At 43.1% G+C, this 19,083-nt stretch overlaps 1 protein-coding gene across 1 annotated transcript in view; it reads left to right on the top strand.

Moving 5' to 3' along the window:
• The window catches only part of LOC146658666 (eukaryotic translation initiation factor 3 subunit H), a 60,764-nt gene extending 53,582 nt beyond the window's left edge, over positions 1-7,182 (top strand). The window contains exons 6-8 of the mRNA XM_085422384.1: positions 1,789-1,909; positions 6,286-6,418; positions 6,896-7,182. Of these exons, the coding sequence (XP_085278510.1) occupies positions 1,789-1,909; positions 6,286-6,418; positions 6,896-6,990 (349 nt within the window). The 3' untranslated portion in view covers positions 6,991-7,182. The remainder of the gene's footprint in view (positions 1-1,788; positions 1,910-6,285; positions 6,419-6,895) is intronic.
• Positions 7,183-19,083: the final 11,901 nt, after the last annotated feature.

Here is a 19,083-nt window from a genome sequence, read left to right as displayed (position 1 = left end):
CTTTTTCTTGGCTTTCAACAAAATAAACAGATTGTGACGGGCTGAGAGACAAATATTGATTCCTTTAGAAATTGTTAATAAAACTCAGAGCAGAGAGGAATGTAACTAAAACCATTCAAAGCACGCTCCAGTCTTCCCACACACTAACATATTTATACAAACGCACAACAGTTACATCAGCACAAGTATGCACACTGCCAAAACATACACGGTTTTGGCAGTTCTTACGGGTATAGCTGTCATTTAAATAAACACTACGAATCTGTTTTCCCACAGTACATACTGCATTATGTAGCACCCAAACATTCGTAAATGAAACAATACAACTCCACAGAGGGAAGTACAAGAGGGATACAACTTGAAGTAGAGCTCTGCAGTCTTGTGAAGGTTGAACTTAAGCGGTAGCAAGACATCCTGTTAAAAATGGAGCTCATGGGACGAGAGGGAAGTGGAATGCTGGTGGCGCTCTGTTTTGAGTCTTGTCAGCATGGCAGCATTGGAAAAACATGAAGGATGTGACGACATCACAGGAATGTGTAGGAGAGGGCCATGAAGTAAGGTCCACAGGACCTGTACCAAGTACTGACCAAACCTGGGATCACAGGTGACTTTCAGGTCATGGGTCTCAAGAGCAACAAATTTAGTAGGCGGTGAAAGGTCAAAGATTAAGTCTGGATGGATACAAAGACCTTGACTTCTCAAAGCTTGGAAAGTTTTAGATTCATAGTGGTCAATTCTAGATGGGAATAGTGTAGTTATGCTGCAATAGGCCTAGGCTGCTGGGAGCTTCCAGTGATACAATGAGTGTTACTTCTTCGCCTACCTTTTTTCACTCTGTGTTTATAAATCACTGCATTTAATCATTAGTGAAGCTCTGCCTCTCTTCCACAGTGTGTCTTTTGTCCTGTCTTCCTCTCCTCACCTGATGCCTGCCTCTCCCTTAACCTGGTTCTGTCAAAGGTTTCTTCCTGTTAAAAGGGAGTTTTTCCTTCCCACTGCTGCTAAATGCCTGCTCATAGGTCTTTACTTTACAATATGAAGCGCCTCGAGGTAACTGCTGTTTTGATTTGGCACTGTATAAATTGAATAGAATTGAATTGCATTGGATCTCAGCTCAGGAGGCTGCTCAGGTCATCCACAGGGGAACATTTCCTTGGCTCCACCTGTCAAAGTGTACCGGAGCAAGACACTGGAACAGCAAATTCCTCCTAAGGCCAAATGAAGCAACAAGTCTTTCACCCAGTCAGTCATAACTTAGCCCAACTTGATAGTTTTGTCAGTGGCACTGTCTTATTTGAAGTGTTCTTCTTGCAATGAGCAGGTGTCAAACACAAAGCTAGTAAGGAGCAGGAGCTAAATTCTCTAGCATATCTGTACAGCTCATAACAATAAAGGCGATGTTGCATATCACATTACATTTAGAAGGAGCAGCAACAATGAGGAGCCTATTATGTGTGAGATATGTGTAAACTTACTGAAGAGCCGTCTCCTCGTACTTGCAGTTTGTCAGTCCTGTGATTCTCCACACCAACCAAGCCAGTTAAACACGCCAGTGCCAGTATACTGATGCTTTCTGAGGTCTTTCCCTTTGTTTTGTTTTGAGCCTTCATACTTATCGCACATAACTAAGAGGTTACAACTAAAAGTTGAAATTAAATATGGATTAGTGTGAGCTGTTAATTTAAAGAGATTTTTTTGTAAAAAGGTAAAAACATTTCACTGAGGTTCACAAGTGCTGTTGACAGTACAAAAACCTGTTTGAGTGACACACTGTCAATTTTGTTCCAGCAACCACTTGGAGAAGAGCCTTCAGCTCCTGATGGACAGAGTGGATGACATGAGCCAAGACATTGTCAAATATAACACCTACAGCCGCAACCTGAGCAAGCAGCAGCAGCAGAAGCACCAGGTAACTCTTGAATGCATGAATGCACCGTGACACACACACACACACACACACACACACACACACACACACACACACACACACACACACACACACACACACACACACACACAGAGAGAAACAGATGCACCTACAGCCACAGTCTCAGCAGGAAAACAGCAGGTAGATTTCTGTCAGACATGGGCACAACCAATTGCAGCTATAATCACAGCAGGCAAGCAGCAAAAGCACCAGGTATCAAACACACCCCCACACACGCACATGTAGGAATATGGTCCTGTAGGCTTATACGTGTACATACTGAGGAGTCAAAGCAGGAACTACAATGTAAAAATGTTAAATACGTGTCCTAGGTTCTGAGGAGGGATCAAGCAAGAAACGCTACCATATTCATGTTAAGTCGGCTCAAAATAATTTTGATTGAAAGCGCAGGATCTTCCGGTTGGATCTGGTAAAGTTCAGTTGTGTTGCTGAGTGTGATTTTGAGTCATGTTCACGCTGACTTTCATCCCTGTGTGAAAAAACACAGCAGATTCTCGTGCACGTGATGCAGCTGTCATTGTAGAGGTTCAGACACAGAAAGCAGGGGGACAAAAAGATGAAGAATAAAAGATGAAACTCGTGTCACAAGTAGATTCAAGCAGAGGCACCGAGATCAGTTTGAAAGTGATTTCTCTTGTCTTGAGTTTGCACCAATTAGAGAATGACTAATGTTAATTTTGCAATATCTGTCATAGTGTTATCATCAGTCACCTCATTTCAGTTACTGCTGTAGATCAGCAGATTTTCAATTTCAGGCACCGTCATCCTCATCCTCCTCCTGTCAAGGAAGAGGTAATGTCCTTACTCACTGTAATACAGTCACAGCAATATTTCTCTTTAGGTACTTAAGAAAAGCAGGTTCAGAGGTTATGGAAAGCTGATACATATAAAGCGAAAGCTGGCATTAGTAAACTGAGCTTTTCATCTGAAGTGAAAATCCTCTGTTTATATTTGTTGTCTGTAACAGCGAGACACATCACGAACTCAGACTTCATTTAAAAGCGTTTTGCAAAACACAAGCGCACTGTGACAAATGTACTGTGTGTGTAAAGGCTCACAGATGCACACACCACCTCCAAGCACAAACTGGAGGCACGAAGCAAACCAGAACGAAACGCACTTGCACACAGACACACACAGAGTGAGCCTCATACCATCTGCAGCTACAACCTCGTCCAGATGCATCATAAACATCCGGCAAAACATGCTATTGCTAACAGTCAGCGACTCTCACGGGCGCGCTGCTTGGGAAAGTGGAAGAGCGGAGGCACAGGTGACTCACTAATGTGCGCGCAAACGTACACCCACGGTAAAACCGGTCGCGCTATTTTGTCATTATTTTCAGCAAGTGGAAATGAGAAAATGTCTGAGGTATTAATGGCGATTGGGGCTGACTCATCAGCATCTTGGCCGACAGAAGAAAAAGCCAGAGCCAAGTTCACAGTCATTAGGCAGACCTCACAACAATCGTGCATCGGTGACCACAGCTCGTCCTCAGTACGCACACAACGAAAACGCACTCCTAGATTTATCCCCACGTATCCCCGGGCTATTCACCCACACTGCAGCCATTATGATCCATCATCCTCCCCACACTGACCTCCCCATCATCTCCAGCTCCCCGAAGCCCTGTACACCCCTATACCCAGACTCTCGTCATACACAATATCACACAGATGGGGCCTTTAATGGTGTCACCTTTTTTCACGTTTCACATGAGTCTCGACAATGAACAAATAACGCACAGAGAAGGAGAAAGCGCGCCGCTGTTAAAACCTTTCAGACATCTGCAGTATTTGCTCCATGTAATCTCGTGCTATTGACCCTGCTGCTTCCCGGACAAATGGAACCTTATTAATCATCATAGAAAGTTGCAAAAAGGCGTTCTGCTGAGAGGGCTCCATTTTTCATTTATAGCCCTCTGAATTCAGTAAATATCAGGTTCCCAGGAACAGTCTGCAGCCAAGTTAGTCTTTGTAACAGGAAATGTACATCTCACTTCTTTCAATTCATTCATTTTCTCTTTTTTCCCTACATCTGTTGAAAGCGAGGCGCACTTTTAAAGGAGGTTAGGTATGGCGCAGTGTGGTAATCATATGAACTGAGGAATTGTCATTTATGGTTAACGATAGAAACGAAAGGGCTCCGATTAAAAGGTTTAACGTTATGTTATAGCCATGTAATGATTTTGTAAAAATTTAACAGAAAGTAAACACATTCAGCTAAATTTAAGAGAGACTGCATTTGGAAGCAAAATATGCTCAAAATGAAAATGAAGCCCATTGGGGCTTAGGGGGGCGTCTTTGGTAAAAATGACCTTTGACCTCTCGGTTAGGTTGGCGAAAGTCAGATGAGACCAGATAAAGCGCATGGTGAAGCAACAGTAATGAGACGTGGAGGTTGATGGAGCCCACTGGAAATGCAGAGCATGTAAAAGCATGCCAGAATAATTTATTTATTTTTATATATATTTAAAAAAAAAAAAAACCCTCAAAGATGGACCTTAGCTGACGGGACGAGAAGATAATTAGGCCTAAGCTGAAGAGAACGAGAGCACTGACACAAGCAGAAAGACGATTCTCAGCTAACAAGCGGCTCCAAATACCACAATATTCTCCGGAGAACAACTGTAAATTCATTGAAGGTCAATCCAAAATTCATTTACATGCTTCAAAGATTAATTTGTGGACATAATTAAGAGTCCCATTTCACCACATGGAGCAACAGTAAAATATTCTGTACGCTGCCAGACTCCAAATATTAAATTATTATATTCGATCTCTGTGGGTAAATAAAAACCAATTCCTTAATTGTGTTTAAGAGCATCTATTTTGCACACACAAACATTGTGCTCTGGAAATGAGCTCGCCTCATGATATTCATTGTCAGACATATTTTCTGACAAACTCGGCACTCGTGGCAGGAAAAGAAGCCATCATATCTACTGAGAGCATAATGTGGTTTATAATAAGTAGAATTTGATCCTGGTCTGTGCGGACCTCTACTTATTATACCAAAAATGAAAATATTGGGCTGTCATAATGAAGCTTTACTCAGGAAAGCAGCACAATGCCAGAAAGGCATGTTCCCCAGCTGGGAGCACAGTGGTTCCAGCAGTTTTGCTGTAGTGGTGCTTTGGAAAGCTTGTGAAGGTTGAGGGTAAAATGACTATAGGAAAAATAAAATTCAGAGAAATCTGTCTGTAGGCTGTAAAAGAACTGCTGGGATAGGATTATTTTCTACCAAGACATCAAGCTCAAACATGAAGTCAAAGATACACAGTAGTCTAGACCCCATTTCAGTTCAGGCTTTGTAGTAGGACGGCTGTTCCCACACACATCACATAGAACTTGACAGAGATTGAGCAGTTTGTACAGAAAAACTGGGTGGTTGGGGGCGTGGCAGTCAAAGGTGCTTCTATTTTGCTGACTTAGCAAGGGTTGCTTGTTCTTGTGCCACACTTTTTTTTTTCTTGGTAGGAAAAATTACTTTTTAAGGCATTGTATATCTATATGGAATACTGAGTAAGTTGGAGCATAAGAAAAAAAGAGTTGTTTCTAGAATTTGCATACAATTATGCATTAGCATTTTGATTACACAGTCATGCTGCGGTGCAGTGGCAGAGAAGTTTTATTTAAACAAATAGTTATATTTTTCATTTTCATATTCATATTGTTTATCTTAGCAATTTTTTCAGCTTCAATCAACCATACAGGTGTGTTGTGGGATGTGGTTGAAGTCACTGCTCCCACTCACTTTTTATTCCTTTCCTTGACACAACCACTTCTTCCACCTGTGTGTCTGTCTCTCTCTCCTCCATCTTGCCAAATTAAGAAGGCTTTTAGGATCTCCAGAGACCCAGCACCTCACTGATTTACCGACTGTCAGCCCCCGACAAATCACTCCATCCCTGTCAGCACTTATAACTCTTCTGTTACTCTCTGTCTCTTACATCTCATCTCTCATCACTATGTTTCTCTACATCTCACTCACCTCTTACTGTTTGCATCGTCTCTCTTACTTTGTGCTCTCCTCTTTTATTTCTGTCTCTGTGTTACTTTGCATTTTCCTTGTTCTCACTTCACTTGTTTTTTCTTTAACTTTTGCTACTCCCACTCCTCCTCTTTCTCTGTTTCCCCTCTCTTTATGTTCTCATCCTGTCCTCGTCATCTCCGGCCCATCCCGTTCTCCCTTTCTGTCCACTTTTTTGATTTCTTCCCTCAATTCCCAACCCACTTTTTCCATTCGCAATCTATCTTTTATTTTCATCCTCTCCTCTCCCGTGTCTGCCGTCACTAATGCCACGCCTCTCTGTCTCTGCATCGCTCCCTCCACAGTACCTCCAGAGGCGGCAGCAAGAGAACGCCCAGCGCCAGAGCAGAGGGGAGCCCCCGCTGCCTGAAGAGGACATCAGCAAACTATTCAAGCCCCCCCAGCCGCCACCACGCATGGACACGCTGCTCATTGCAGGTATGCACGCAAACACACACTCACACATCCTCCGAGTATAGTCATGACTCTCCATGACCACTGTAGAGCTCCCGCTCCACCCCCCTCACCCCTCCCTCCAAACTCCATCAGCCGCCTCTGCTCCCCTCACAGGAGCTCAGGTTCTGTTTTGTAATTATCTCCGCCATTATCTCGAAATTACATTAATTTAAAGTTTATTGACTCAATCTCCATCTCGACCGCCCCTTTTCCCCGCCGCCGTCTCACGCTGTTCAGCTCTCCTCCGCCTCCCGACAACATTCTGATCCTTCCGTTTACTCCGACTCCACACTAATTCACTGTTTTGCTGTGCTGCTGTTTTCTCTCCCACCCCCGCCTGGTTGCGTGCACCGTCTGTGTACATGTGTGTGCATGCGTGTTTGTCTGTACGTTTCTGTGGGCGCGTGTTTGTGTCTTTTGTATGGGGGCGTGTGGATGCATGTGGTTACACTCCAACAGGGCAAATTAACAACTACTGCCAGAATGTGAAGGAATTCACCTCGCAGAACCTCGGGAAGCTGTTCATGGCAGAGGCTCTCCAAGGCCACAACTAGAGGAGAGACAGAAGGAGCAAGAGAGATGCAAACCCACCTTAATGATGCCCACAGGAGCAGCCTTCATTTTCATTTTTTATTTTTTTTCCTCTGAATTTATTTGTTGTTGTTTTTTATGTCTAGAACCACCCCAGACACAGAATTAACTTTGAACACTTGGTTTTGATTTAAATAAAAACTCTTGCATCTCAACATCTTCTCCGTCTCCTTCGTCTGTTATGGCAGTCGAGCTGTCTTTTGTTTTTGATGGAAATTGCAATTTCAGTTTCACTGTACAAAGATGATTGGTTTTTGTACAGAATGTTTTTGTGCAGACTATTAATATGTGAGAACGGAGCTCTGCTTGAAAGTACAAACTAATTCCGCAGTACTTTGAGTTGTTTTTGCCACATGCTTTTCATCCGCAGTTCAAACATTAAGCAGGTGGAACCAATTATCAGTGGGTTCGCCTCGTGTTGGCGCACGTGGTGGGAAAACGACATTTTTTCATGTAAACAGAACTGCAACAGAAATATCAGTGAAAGCTGAGCGTTAAATGAAATGCCAGTTACATGACTTGCCCTCCCAACCCTCCTCTTTCTCACCGCACTCACAAAAAGTAGACATTTGTTTTCCTAAAGTGAAATTGCACAACGCGCCATGCTCTGCCTTTCTTCTACAATGACTGCAATTAGCATGAGTTTATTTTTAGAAGTCCCACAAGTGAAATCGGGCTTGTAGCAAAGATTATTTTGCTTGTTGAGTTTTCAGGGCAGCACTGCAGGTGTGCCAAATGACAAGGCTGAGAATCTGTCATATATGCTGGGTGACATTCTGTATTTGATGATGAGTGTTGCCAAAGAAAAAACAAATGATTTGATTAGAGAAATTACCAACAAGGGAAAAAGTTCAGTGGTTTTGAATTTTATTCAGGAAAAAATAAAAGTTGATAAATCAGTTATGTTTCTGATTGTTGGGTCTTAAAAGAACTTACTTTATAATCCACAGTGTTAAAGAAGACTTTTCTTATTTCTTGTCATGCACACTGAATAAATAAATGTTAATATCAATCAGCCAGCACATATTACACACTGTGCAAAACATGAGAACTTCCACATCTACATAACAAATAGTGACCTAACAAGTTCAGGCTGATGCAATGCTTATAAATATACATATCGATATGTATGTCTGGTGTATATTCTTATGATTAAAACCTTCCAAGCAGAAATAGAAATAATATCAACAAAGCTAAGCAACGGTCACATGTAACCCTCAAGGATAAATTTGTGCCCATTCTTTTGATACATGTTGCAGTGGTGACTGCTCATATTACCCTGAGCTAAAGTTGATGATCAGGCTTCATTCTGCTCTAAACAATATGTTTCAGTTTTTTATTTCTACCCCTGGCTCTGTGTGATGTCATTGAGAGCAGACGGTCCTAATTTGGTCATCTCAGGCATGCAGCTCTGCCTGTAGGCACAAAGCCCCACCCACCTGCTGGCCTGACCTTCTGTTTAGGAGGTGTGTCCAATCAGATGAAAGGAAGTGTAAGTGCAGTAAGGACTACACAAAGGCACAAGATGAGATACTGCAAGATTATTTTGAACTGTGAATCATGCAAAGCTACCCTGGAAATAAGAGTAATCAGTTCCCTTTAAGTTGACTCTCACATTAAAAAAAACAAAAAAACAATTCCAACCCCTATTCCTTTTTTTGGTGCTTTTTTTTAAAAGCTTTATCCATCCATTGATCTTATCATGGAAACAGAGCAACATTTTCCTGACCAGCATTTTCAAGACCTGGTCAATAATTACTGAACTCAGGCAGAGGGATTGGAGTTCTTCGTGTGACCACTGAGGCAAAAGGAAATCGATGATCTTATTGAACCTACCTGACCACATCATACAAAGCACATACTCGTTGCTGCCCTCTGGGCATCACTTCGCTGTACCTGATTATAAACTCTATTCCTAGTTACTTGTTTCAACAGGATAAACCACTTGGTATCAATACTGCTTTCCATCGAGTCCTTAGTTTGGGGGGGAGAAAAGTTAATTAAAATGGAGTCTTACAGCCAGGCTGGCAGGTCTGTGAGGCAATATCTATTGAGATTAAGGTAAGGTCACTAAGATGACATTTCAGCCATATTCTTACCTACACACATCCTAAACAGGTATATTGTTTAGGTCATAGGTGTCAAACTCTGGCCCGCGGGCCAAATTTGGCCCGCAGCCTAATTACATTTGGCCCGCGAAGCCATACCAAATTACTATTAGAGCTGGCCTACTGGTATTATACAGCTAATATATATATTGTTTAGTATTAAGCTTTGCTTGTTCCATATTCAGTTTTTCAGCAAAACATGTTTGAGTCCATAAGAAAAGATTCATTCTTATATCTGGAGGAATAAATATATTTCAATAAATATTAACGTTAGCCCGCGACTTTGTTCTAGTTTTGAATTTTGGCCCACTGTGTATTTGAGTTTGACACCCCTGGTTTAGGTTGTTTGCCACCAAACTGTCAATGATGACGAATTAATAAATATATTGTGCACACAGTACAGTGAAGGCGACAGTTATGGTGACTTTTGCAGCTTTTAATACATTAGACATCTGGGCAAATACTAAATTCCAGTTGGTTTTAGTTTGGTGATCGAGGTGTGCTTGTTGACACGCGAGGCATCCTCCTCCACCTGCTTCAAAAGACACCGCGCTTACCTACGTGGTGCATTCACGACAGCACTGTAAATCCGGCCTCCCGAACTAACTCGCCTCAGTTTTCACGAGACAGGAACATATTTAGGGGGGGGCAGGCTTTCCTCTACTCTTCAGCCATTAAGAAGGTTTCATCCTTAGCCAAAACCTCACTTATAGGTTGACGGCGCATCCAGCATGTCTGTCGGCATCTAAAGTCCCGTGAAGTGTCCTCGAGTTAAACTCAGAAACCTTAACATCTGCTAAATCCCTCTGCGTGAGAGCGTCAGCTAAACGCCTCAAATGTAACTGTAAGCTGTTTCTGGTGTTGATCCTCTGCAGAGGTGTCACATTATCTCGGTACTTACTTGTGAAGTCATAAAAAGCGCAGCTCATTTGTGGAGCTTGTCGCCGGTGTCCACTCCACCCCAGCAACAGGGACGCTGAATGATTGGCTCTTCTTGCTTCATGTAATAAAGAGACTTGTCAGCGTGCGGTTCAGTGTATCATAATGACGCTGCGGCTCTATCTGCCTGCGCTCTCTGTTGTTCTTCCTCGACCTGTGGTTAAACAGCATCATCTAATTCAGCGGATGATGTTATTTAACTTGTCATCAGCCTCGCCTGGTCGAGTAATAACTTGTAGTGCTCCTGCTTGTCATCCGCACAGTGTCATTAACAATAATTACAAGTCAACCAACGTAATAAACGCTTATTGGAACAGCGACACTCGAGCCGGAAATGATTTCTTCCCCAAATCATAACATGTTTCCCTGACATGCAGGCAGGATGGGGAAATATTAATTCATAACAGAAGGCTCAGTTGATATTTATTAATTAAGGTATCTGCCACTTTGACAGGCACAGCTGTGCTTGTGATTGATGCGTCCTGTGATGTGCGGCATTTCTTCCTAGCAGGTATTGATTGGATTTTTGAAGCGGTGTCTCCTGAATCTGCATCGTTTGTAATTCTGAAGCTTCCCCTGTTGGGTGACGTTGTCCTTGAGGGGCTGACTGGCCGGGGGAGGGTGGGGGCAACCTCCTGTGTCCCCAAACCCTGAGGTGTGTGAGCAAATGATAAAACTTGAAAATGCCCTCAACAGATCCATTCGGATCGTGTGGCATCGCTGACCCCTGCAGAGTGCAAAGGCAGTGACAGAGGTTCAGATGGTATTTAAAGTGACAGTGTTTTGATTGTAGTGGAAAACAGTTTGGACTAAATCATGTAGTCACGGCAGGGCTCAAGGGCAATAGAGTGGAAGTGCAGGAGAGCCAAACTGGTGATGTGCTTCTACGTTACTCCACAGCAATATAAATCATTATAATCATTAACGGCCGGCTGAGTTGATAAGCCAATATGGGTGCTAAAATATGTACTCTTTTAAGAGTTAACAGGGCATGACGGGGTCACATTCAAAGCCAAATGATGTGTTCCTGGAACTAACTTGTTTGTCAGTAACCCTTTAGTACATGAACTCAATAAATTGTGTTTAACACACTGTAAGCCTTTAGCACGTTTTAAAACCGGAACCCTTGACCTCTACAGTGATTTGAGATGGTGCCTCTGCTATGCTGTGGGGGCTTTTTGCCTCTATGGCTTTGATCCACTAGTCTTTTTAGAAGGAAATGTCATTGCACATCAATACAGATTCTGAATGATCACTGATATCATATGATGAAACATTTTTGTTTTCTGCCTGTCCCGTTTGGTTCTTTTGCCATCAGAATTATTGTCTAAAGGCGAGGAAAGATGCCCAACGGATTTACTTTACCAACTTGACCATCCCAGCCTTGCTGTAATGGTCTATTTGATTCATCTTTTATTGTTTATTTTATTTATTTATTTATTTATTTTCACTTGCTAGATACGGGACAGACTTGAATGAGGAAAAGAAAAGGGAGAAAGGAAGAGGGGGGGAAAACAGTGGAGAAGAGGGACGGGGATAAAGGGCAAAAAAAAACAACCAAAAACCAACTAAATAAGCAGACAAAAAAACAAAAAAAAACAAAAAAAAATACATATATCAATCACCTGGATCACCTGTTGAGAAAGAAAAAAGCAGAAGCAGAGGAAAACGAGAGCAATACAATAAACAACATCACGATGATATATGGGAATATAACAGTAAATACTAAATATCAAACATTATTGTGCAGCACGTAAGATCGACAGCGTACAGTGTGCTTTGAGGTAGGAGTCAAAAAGGGTGTCGTTTGTGTGTGTGAGCACCCGTGTGTACACCTGTGAGCATGGACGCGCTTGTTTTTAAAAGGTTCCTTCATGTAATGATCTGCTAGATGGTGTGGGGGGCCACAGCCCCGTCCTCCAGGGCATGAAGCAGGTATGGAGGAGATCAAGACTCCAGACATCCAGAGGCCCTCAGAACACAAGAGACCAAGGAAGACCAACAGAGGGGCAGCCGCGCCACTGTCCCAGAAAGAGCTGAGGAGTCCCAGATGAGGGCTCACTCAGCAGCCGCGGAGCAGAAGCCAGGGGGAGTTGCAGTGACGCGCCCATGAGCTCCGCCGGCAGCCAGCTGTGCCAGAGTGAGCGAGCCCCAGGCCGAGAGGCTGAGGGCACCCCACCCCCGAAGTGGCCCGAGTGAGCTCCAGGCCCCGATAAGCAGGCACCAAGGAGTGAGCTGGTGTGTACCCGGGCACCCACCCCCGGACACAAAGAACCACCAACGCACCGATGTCTGAGGGCATCTGCCACCGGCAGGGGAAGTGGTGGGGGTGATAGGCCTCCATACCTTGGAGGGCCTGAGATGTCCCCAGAGAGGTGGCGTCTGATACCCAACCTGACATATAGACACAGACATACAGGCACACACAGATACAAACATCCATTCCCACCCTCAAGCTCTCATATGCAATTACTCAACACTCAACCAACGTGGAGACAGACATAGAGAGACACTGTACACACGATCACACTCCCCAAGCGTACTCTAAGAACCGGGTCTAGGTACCCTTGCCCCTGGAGGGGGAAACTGCACCCAGACCCAGGTGGTGTTACCCTTTTTCCCTGCGGTGGCGAGAAGCAGACCGCCCCGACTCCGCAGCAGCAGGGAGGCCCCACACTCCAGACCCCAGTCGGATGGCCAACTCCTCCTCCCGGCCCCCCGCTCCAGCAGGCCGCAGAGAACGGGGGTGTGAGAAGACTCCAAAACACGTCTCTCCTAATGTCAGAGATGCCAATGCTTCCATCCATTAACCATACGGGGTCACTGAGTGATAAGTTGAGCATGAAAATGATGTGAAGCACATTTTGCAGCCACCAAATTGCAGTGTAACTAATTACCTATGATAAATATTGAACGAATATGTCTCTCCGCCACTAAAAAACACACAAGGAGGGAATATCTCTTAAAAGAATACAGCTTACAGAGACTCGTCTGGTGGAATGTGGAGGCCATACACAGGAAAACCTTTATAAATGTTTTTAAAACTCAAAGAGACAAGACTCAATCTTGGAAACTTTTATTTGATATTTGTAACAGCTTTCCACTATATCCTGTGGCTGTTCTTGCTGCATTAATAATGTGCGAGATGAAAGTGCATTATGAGGTAAATATCCTCATTAAAGGCTGGATTCCAGTTGTAAACAGGTAACAGGTGTGCTACACCCTAGACAGATCACTGGTCTATCACAGAACCAACACAGTGATGCAGACAATCATCCAATCTCACACAACACCAGATGTTTATGGACTGTGGGAGGAAGCTGGCGAACCTGAAGAGAAGCCACACAAGCATGGATCAACCATGCAGACTCCACAAAAAGTCCCCAGCCAGCCAGTAGATTCGAACCCAGGACCTTTCTGGGGTAAATGTCTAACTAAGTAGTTCACAACCAAAGACAAAAACACTACAATAAAATGTTCCCAGTTACAATATTTGATGCATGAAATTTAAGGGGGAAAGTTCAGCTTGCAGTGAAGACAAAACACAAAGTCCATGATCATGGTTACCTGCCCCACAGGTCAGCTACACTCTCTGGTGTGCTCACAACTTCAGTAGGTATCAGCAGTTGTCCTCCTACACCCACTACCTAGTGCAGAGTAAGCCAGCTCGGCCTTCACCTTAAAGCATGTAGGCCCTGGTCTGCACAGAGGAAGAGCATGCAACGCGTTTTTAATCTAAACCACCTTAATTCTGGATTATACAACATACCTGTTGCATAGTATGAATGGTAAGTAGACTGGTTCTTAAATAGCACTTAAATACCTGAACACTCATTTATACAAGCACTTTTTTCTATGCTTACATGCTTTCTATATTTTCATACTCCAATGGATGTATCGGAGAACAACTTGGGGTTACTTGAAGTTATGCAGATTGGAGCAGCCAGGGGTCAAACCACCAACCGTCTGACATGTTGATGGTCTGTTTTATCCCCTGAGCTACAGCCCCCCTAGGAAGACAAAAAGTAGGCTGGAGTAGAAGTGCAATCAGCTATGCCTACCTTCAATTAAACTAGCCCAAGCACAGGCTCACAGCAGTACTGAAACACAGACACACAAAGCCTCTCCCAAATCACTGGCAAGTTGCCACAGCAAATATGGAGGTCGCCTATTGTGCAAACTTGGTTTGCAATGTATTTTATACAGTTGTAGAACATATCTTGATATTATTGAAGATGCTAATATTGTTCACTTCAGAAACAGACTGAAACAAACTGAGGTACATTCACACTTTGTTGTACTGAAGATACTTTTTCAAGGCACATATTGACGCACAATAAGCATCCAAGCCTATTCCAAGTTCAAATCAAACTCTCATAATATTAGGTTTTACATAATTGTGTAAAAACAGAACAAAAAAAACAACAAAAACAACAACCCTTGGGTATTTTTATAATGTGAAGTGCCAATAAACAGAACACATGCCTGAGTGGTATTTTGAATTAAAATGTTATTATATGTGCTTACAACTAATTTGCAGCATGTAATACATTCACTGATTGTTTATATTTGCCTCTAAATGTTAAATGGGGTTAAAATAAACCTCACTTATTTTGCTTGTCATTTGTAAATATGCTGCCATCCGACAGATGGTAGTGAGTTATTTTTTCTGGAGCACATTCATTATGCCTACTTAATGTCCATCCATATGTTCATACACTTCACCTTTTGTTCCTACAGGGGGGTATTTCTGTGGACTTAAAAGTGCAGAGTGTCTTCTCCTTTGTGCTGCTTGTTTCTGAAATGTTCTCTGTTTGGAGAAAAACACACATGGAAACTCACAATATCAGCTGTTTTTGCGCTTTTCTCTCCTGCAATATCCTGCTCAATTGACCATGATACCGCTGTGAGTCGGTGAAGAGGAGAATGAGTTCTTCAAATATGAGGTAAAAAAAAAAAAACCCACACAAACGCTGCACAAGCTGAGTCTGTGGTCTTCTGATGCATTGCTTAAACTTTTCCACCCTTAAAACCAGAAATATTTTTTCTTTCCTTCGCTAACGATTCGGTGGCTTTTCCTAGCTTATAGTGACGTCACTTTCCTCTTCAGTATTTGCAGGAATTAACCCAAACTGCATGTTTGAACTGAGCGAGGGAAGTTGAATGAGGGCTTCGGGTATGTAAACAGCCAGGCATTTTGCATGCTGCAAAAGGAGAAAATGCTTAATTAGGATTATGGGATTTGTCTCTGCACCTTCAGATTCCCGAAGAAGAGACTGGGAGATGTCAGAGGGATATAAGTTTGGTCTCATTTAATCAGCGAGCGTGGCCCGCGCAGCCCTGACCCCAGTCGTAATTTATTACCGCTCGAGCACAAACACAAGCTCTTTCACCGCGCCTGCCGTCGCCCTGTCATTGGTGATAGAGAGAATCAGCTGGCTGAATATAATGAAACCAGTTATTTCCCTGTCAACTGTGAATAGTTTTTCCCTTATTTATTTATTTTTACACTCTCTCTCTTTTTCTGCCATGGATATTGCCATGGCAACTGTAGATCCTGTATGGAGTTGTTGAGGATGTAAAGTAGTTCCCGTGGAAAAAAAACAAAAAACATCTTGCAAATCCCCAAAACAAGAGCAGTGGAGAGCAGATGCAGTCGTAGGAAGAGGTGTGGATATGGTTAGGGAATTTAGCATTTATGGGATTATTCACACGAGTCCACGGTCTGAATTCATTTCTTCACGTAACAGCGCTCTACCTGTCATTGAAGCAGCTTTGTATTTGCCTTATCTCTTTTTCTCCCCCTTCCTGGTCAATAGATGTTCACTCTGATTGGCAGCTGTATAGATTGAGCGCTGTGTTCTAGTTGCAATTCGTCTCTGCCTGCCACCCAATTCGACGGCTGTCACCCGGCAGTGGCACAAATCCCACAGGCCATTATGAGGCTGGTTTAATCCCCAGAACAGCAGCACCAGAAGCCTTTCAAGGAGGGTTTCGGAGCATGATACCCTGTCTGTCACATGCATCCGTGGGCTTCAGGCAAGGCTACAGTGCGTTGTTGTGATCCCACTCCATCACTAATGTCGTGTCTTATCCCCAGGACTCTAAGACAAATGTACTGGATGGTCCCCCTTGCTCAAGATCAGTCACATGTTGCTTGTAATCTTCTGCATGATACTTAGATTTGCTTGGTTGCTGCACAATATAAATTGGGTTTTTATTCTTGTCAGAATTTTGCAGGTCACAAATTTGTTTTGTTGTTGTTATTTTTTTTTTTGGGGATGCCTTTTATTTTGTTATTTTGTAATGGTAGAAAACCTAATCTGTTTATTCATGTTTGAATGAAAGTGCAGCATACCGTTGATTTCTATTATATATAATTAACAAAATTGACAAAATTAACAAATCTCTCATGTTTGCACAGCATATATATGTAGTAGGCCTAATTAGCTTAGCTTAGCATAACTAAAAGACTTGACAGCTGCTCTTTTAAACTCTGATGTTTGAAAATATGAGCATCAAACGTAAACAGATGAAAAAAAAAAGATCACATGGTATCTGTATATGCATCAAACACAATACAACATGTTAATTTAATAGCTGTGGGAGCACTGCTAGGTGGTATTTGACTACATGAAGCTAATCAACTGCTTTCTCAATAAGCTCCAAAATTAGAATACAGACGACAGCGGTATGGATCTTCTCGTCAAACTACCAGCAGGAAAGTGACAGAGTGCCTATCTTAAATGCCATCTAGTTCCTTTAAAGCAGCAATAATCAATATTAGCTGTAATCAATGCTTTCCTTTTAACAGTGCCTTCCTAATGGCTAGTAGTATTTTAAAATAAGGTTTCATTATCACTGATTCTGAAAACTCCCTCAGCACCCTCGAGCTATTTTTACCTCTTTTTAAAGATATTTTTCATAGCTCAAAAAGTGTTTGGAGATTCTTCAGACTGCCTGTATGTGAAACACCAGAGTGCCGACATGCCCAAGACATCAAATGCTGTTGCTTTGTTAAAAGCTGTTGGTGTCACAAAGGTATGCACAAAGCTTCCTTTGGCATGGGTGACCCGACCATATACAGTGTTGCTGTTTTCACATGAACACCACAGCTCTGAACTTTCCTAGACCTCACAGAGTGCTTGCGAGAACACAAATGTCAGATGTAGCTGGTTTGAACACTAAACGCTCTTTAATCTGCTAGCTCCGCAGTATAAAGCCTGGCTGATGTCCAGTGTCCCAGCTAACAGCCCGTTGAATTTACAAGGACCATTTGGTGGTTCTCTGTCTTCCTGCACGCACTATTCACAAACCAATGAAACTGAAACTTTCCAGTACTGAGAGCGCAGCTGCTGTGAACAATCTCCTGTCGTTTGCTTCACAAGAGCAAGAACAACTCGAGTCCTGACCTGATTCTCCTACAACTGTCCAGAGTTGGTGTGCAAAAACTGCAGACAAAACAATGGGACAATGAACATTTATTCCCACCCAGTGTTGACTGATTGGCTGGAAGGTCCAATTTAGGGTCATTAAACACCAATTTTAATGGCTGGAAATCATTTTAGGTGTTGCAGGCAAGTAAGAGAGACACAGTTGTCAAGTTACTGTTTTGTTCTCAATAACTGAGCAACAATTCTCACTGAGTGCTCATGACATTTAACCTGTTCAAACTAATTAAACTGATATTTAACCCAACTGTGACTTTTAAACCAAACCAGTGCTAGAAGTATCGCCAGAAGTGTTGAATTAAACTCCGTCCTTTGTTTTTTAGTCAAAGTCAAAGTCAACTTTATTTGTCGATTCTGCCACATGTACAGGACATACAGAGAATAGAAATTGCGTTACTCTCAATCCCTAGATAAATAGCAAATGAACATTTAAATATATTTAAATATAAAAGTGATTAAAAATGCAAGTAAAATAATTAAAAAGTAAAAATTTAAATAAATACAATTTTACATATAACAAGAAAGCTATACAATATACAATATAATGGGTAAGTGACATTGAGTGTAAACCAGGCAGAGTAGTGCAAATAGGCAAATAGTGCAAATGGAGATTTAGTAATGTACGGTAAGAGAAAGTGTAACAACAAAGTCTTATGAGGTAATGGCAGTCCAATGCTCCACAAAGTGACTGGTAACTGGTGCAGGCCAGTGAGTGAGTCAGAGAGTGTGTGTGTTTGTGTGTGTGTGACAGAGTTCAGTGAGACCATGGAGGAGAGAGGGGAGAGGGGGCAGAATCGGGAGGGAGTTAAGCTTCCTGACAGCCTGATGGATGAAGCTGTCCTTCAGCCTGCTGGTCCTGGCCTGGAGACTCCGCAGTCTCCTCCCCGACGGCAGCAGCTTGAAGAAGCTTTGCATTGGGTGCGTGGGATCAGCCGCTATGCAAAGGGCTTTTTTAGTGAGACGGGTGCTGTAAATGTCCTGGAGGGAGGGGAGAGAGACACCAATGATCCTCTCTGCAGCTCTCACTATGCGTTGGAGGGTTCTATGACAGGACGCATTGCAGGCTCCAAACCACACAGTGATGCAGCTCGACAGGATGCTCTCGATGGTGCCTCTGTAGAAAGTGTACATGATGGGGGCTGGTGCTCCTGCTCTTCTTAGTTTGCGGAGAAAGAAGAGACGCTGCTGTGATTTCTTGGCCAGTGCTGTGGTGTTGTACGTCCAGGAGAGATCCTCTGTGATGTGCACACCCAAGAACTTGGTGCTGCTCACTCTCTCCACAGACGCTCCGTCAATGGTCAGAGGAGCATGTTGGGTGTGCATTCTCCTGAAGTCCACAACAATCTCCTTCGTCTTCTCCACATTCAGAGAGAGATTGTTGTCAGCACACCACGTGGCCAGGCGTCTCACCTCACTTCTGTAGTCGGTCTCATCCCTGTTGCTAATGAGACCCACCACCGTTGTGTCGTCCGCAAACTTGATGAAGAGGTTGGAGCTGTATGATGGAATGCAGTCATGGGTCAGCAGAGTGAAGAGGAGGGGGCTCAGCACACATCCC

The sequence above is a fragment of the Rhamphochromis longiceps genome, linkage group LG11 (assembly GCF_057381845.1).
Source record: "Rhamphochromis longiceps isolate RC_006_pf linkage group LG11, R_longiceps_female_GT1.1, whole genome shotgun sequence".
In the NCBI taxonomy this organism is placed as follows: Eukaryota; Metazoa; Chordata; class Actinopteri; order Cichliformes; family Cichlidae; genus Rhamphochromis; species Rhamphochromis longiceps.
Note: the sequence above shows the minus strand (reverse complement) of the source record. Positions and strands in the feature narration are given on the sequence as shown.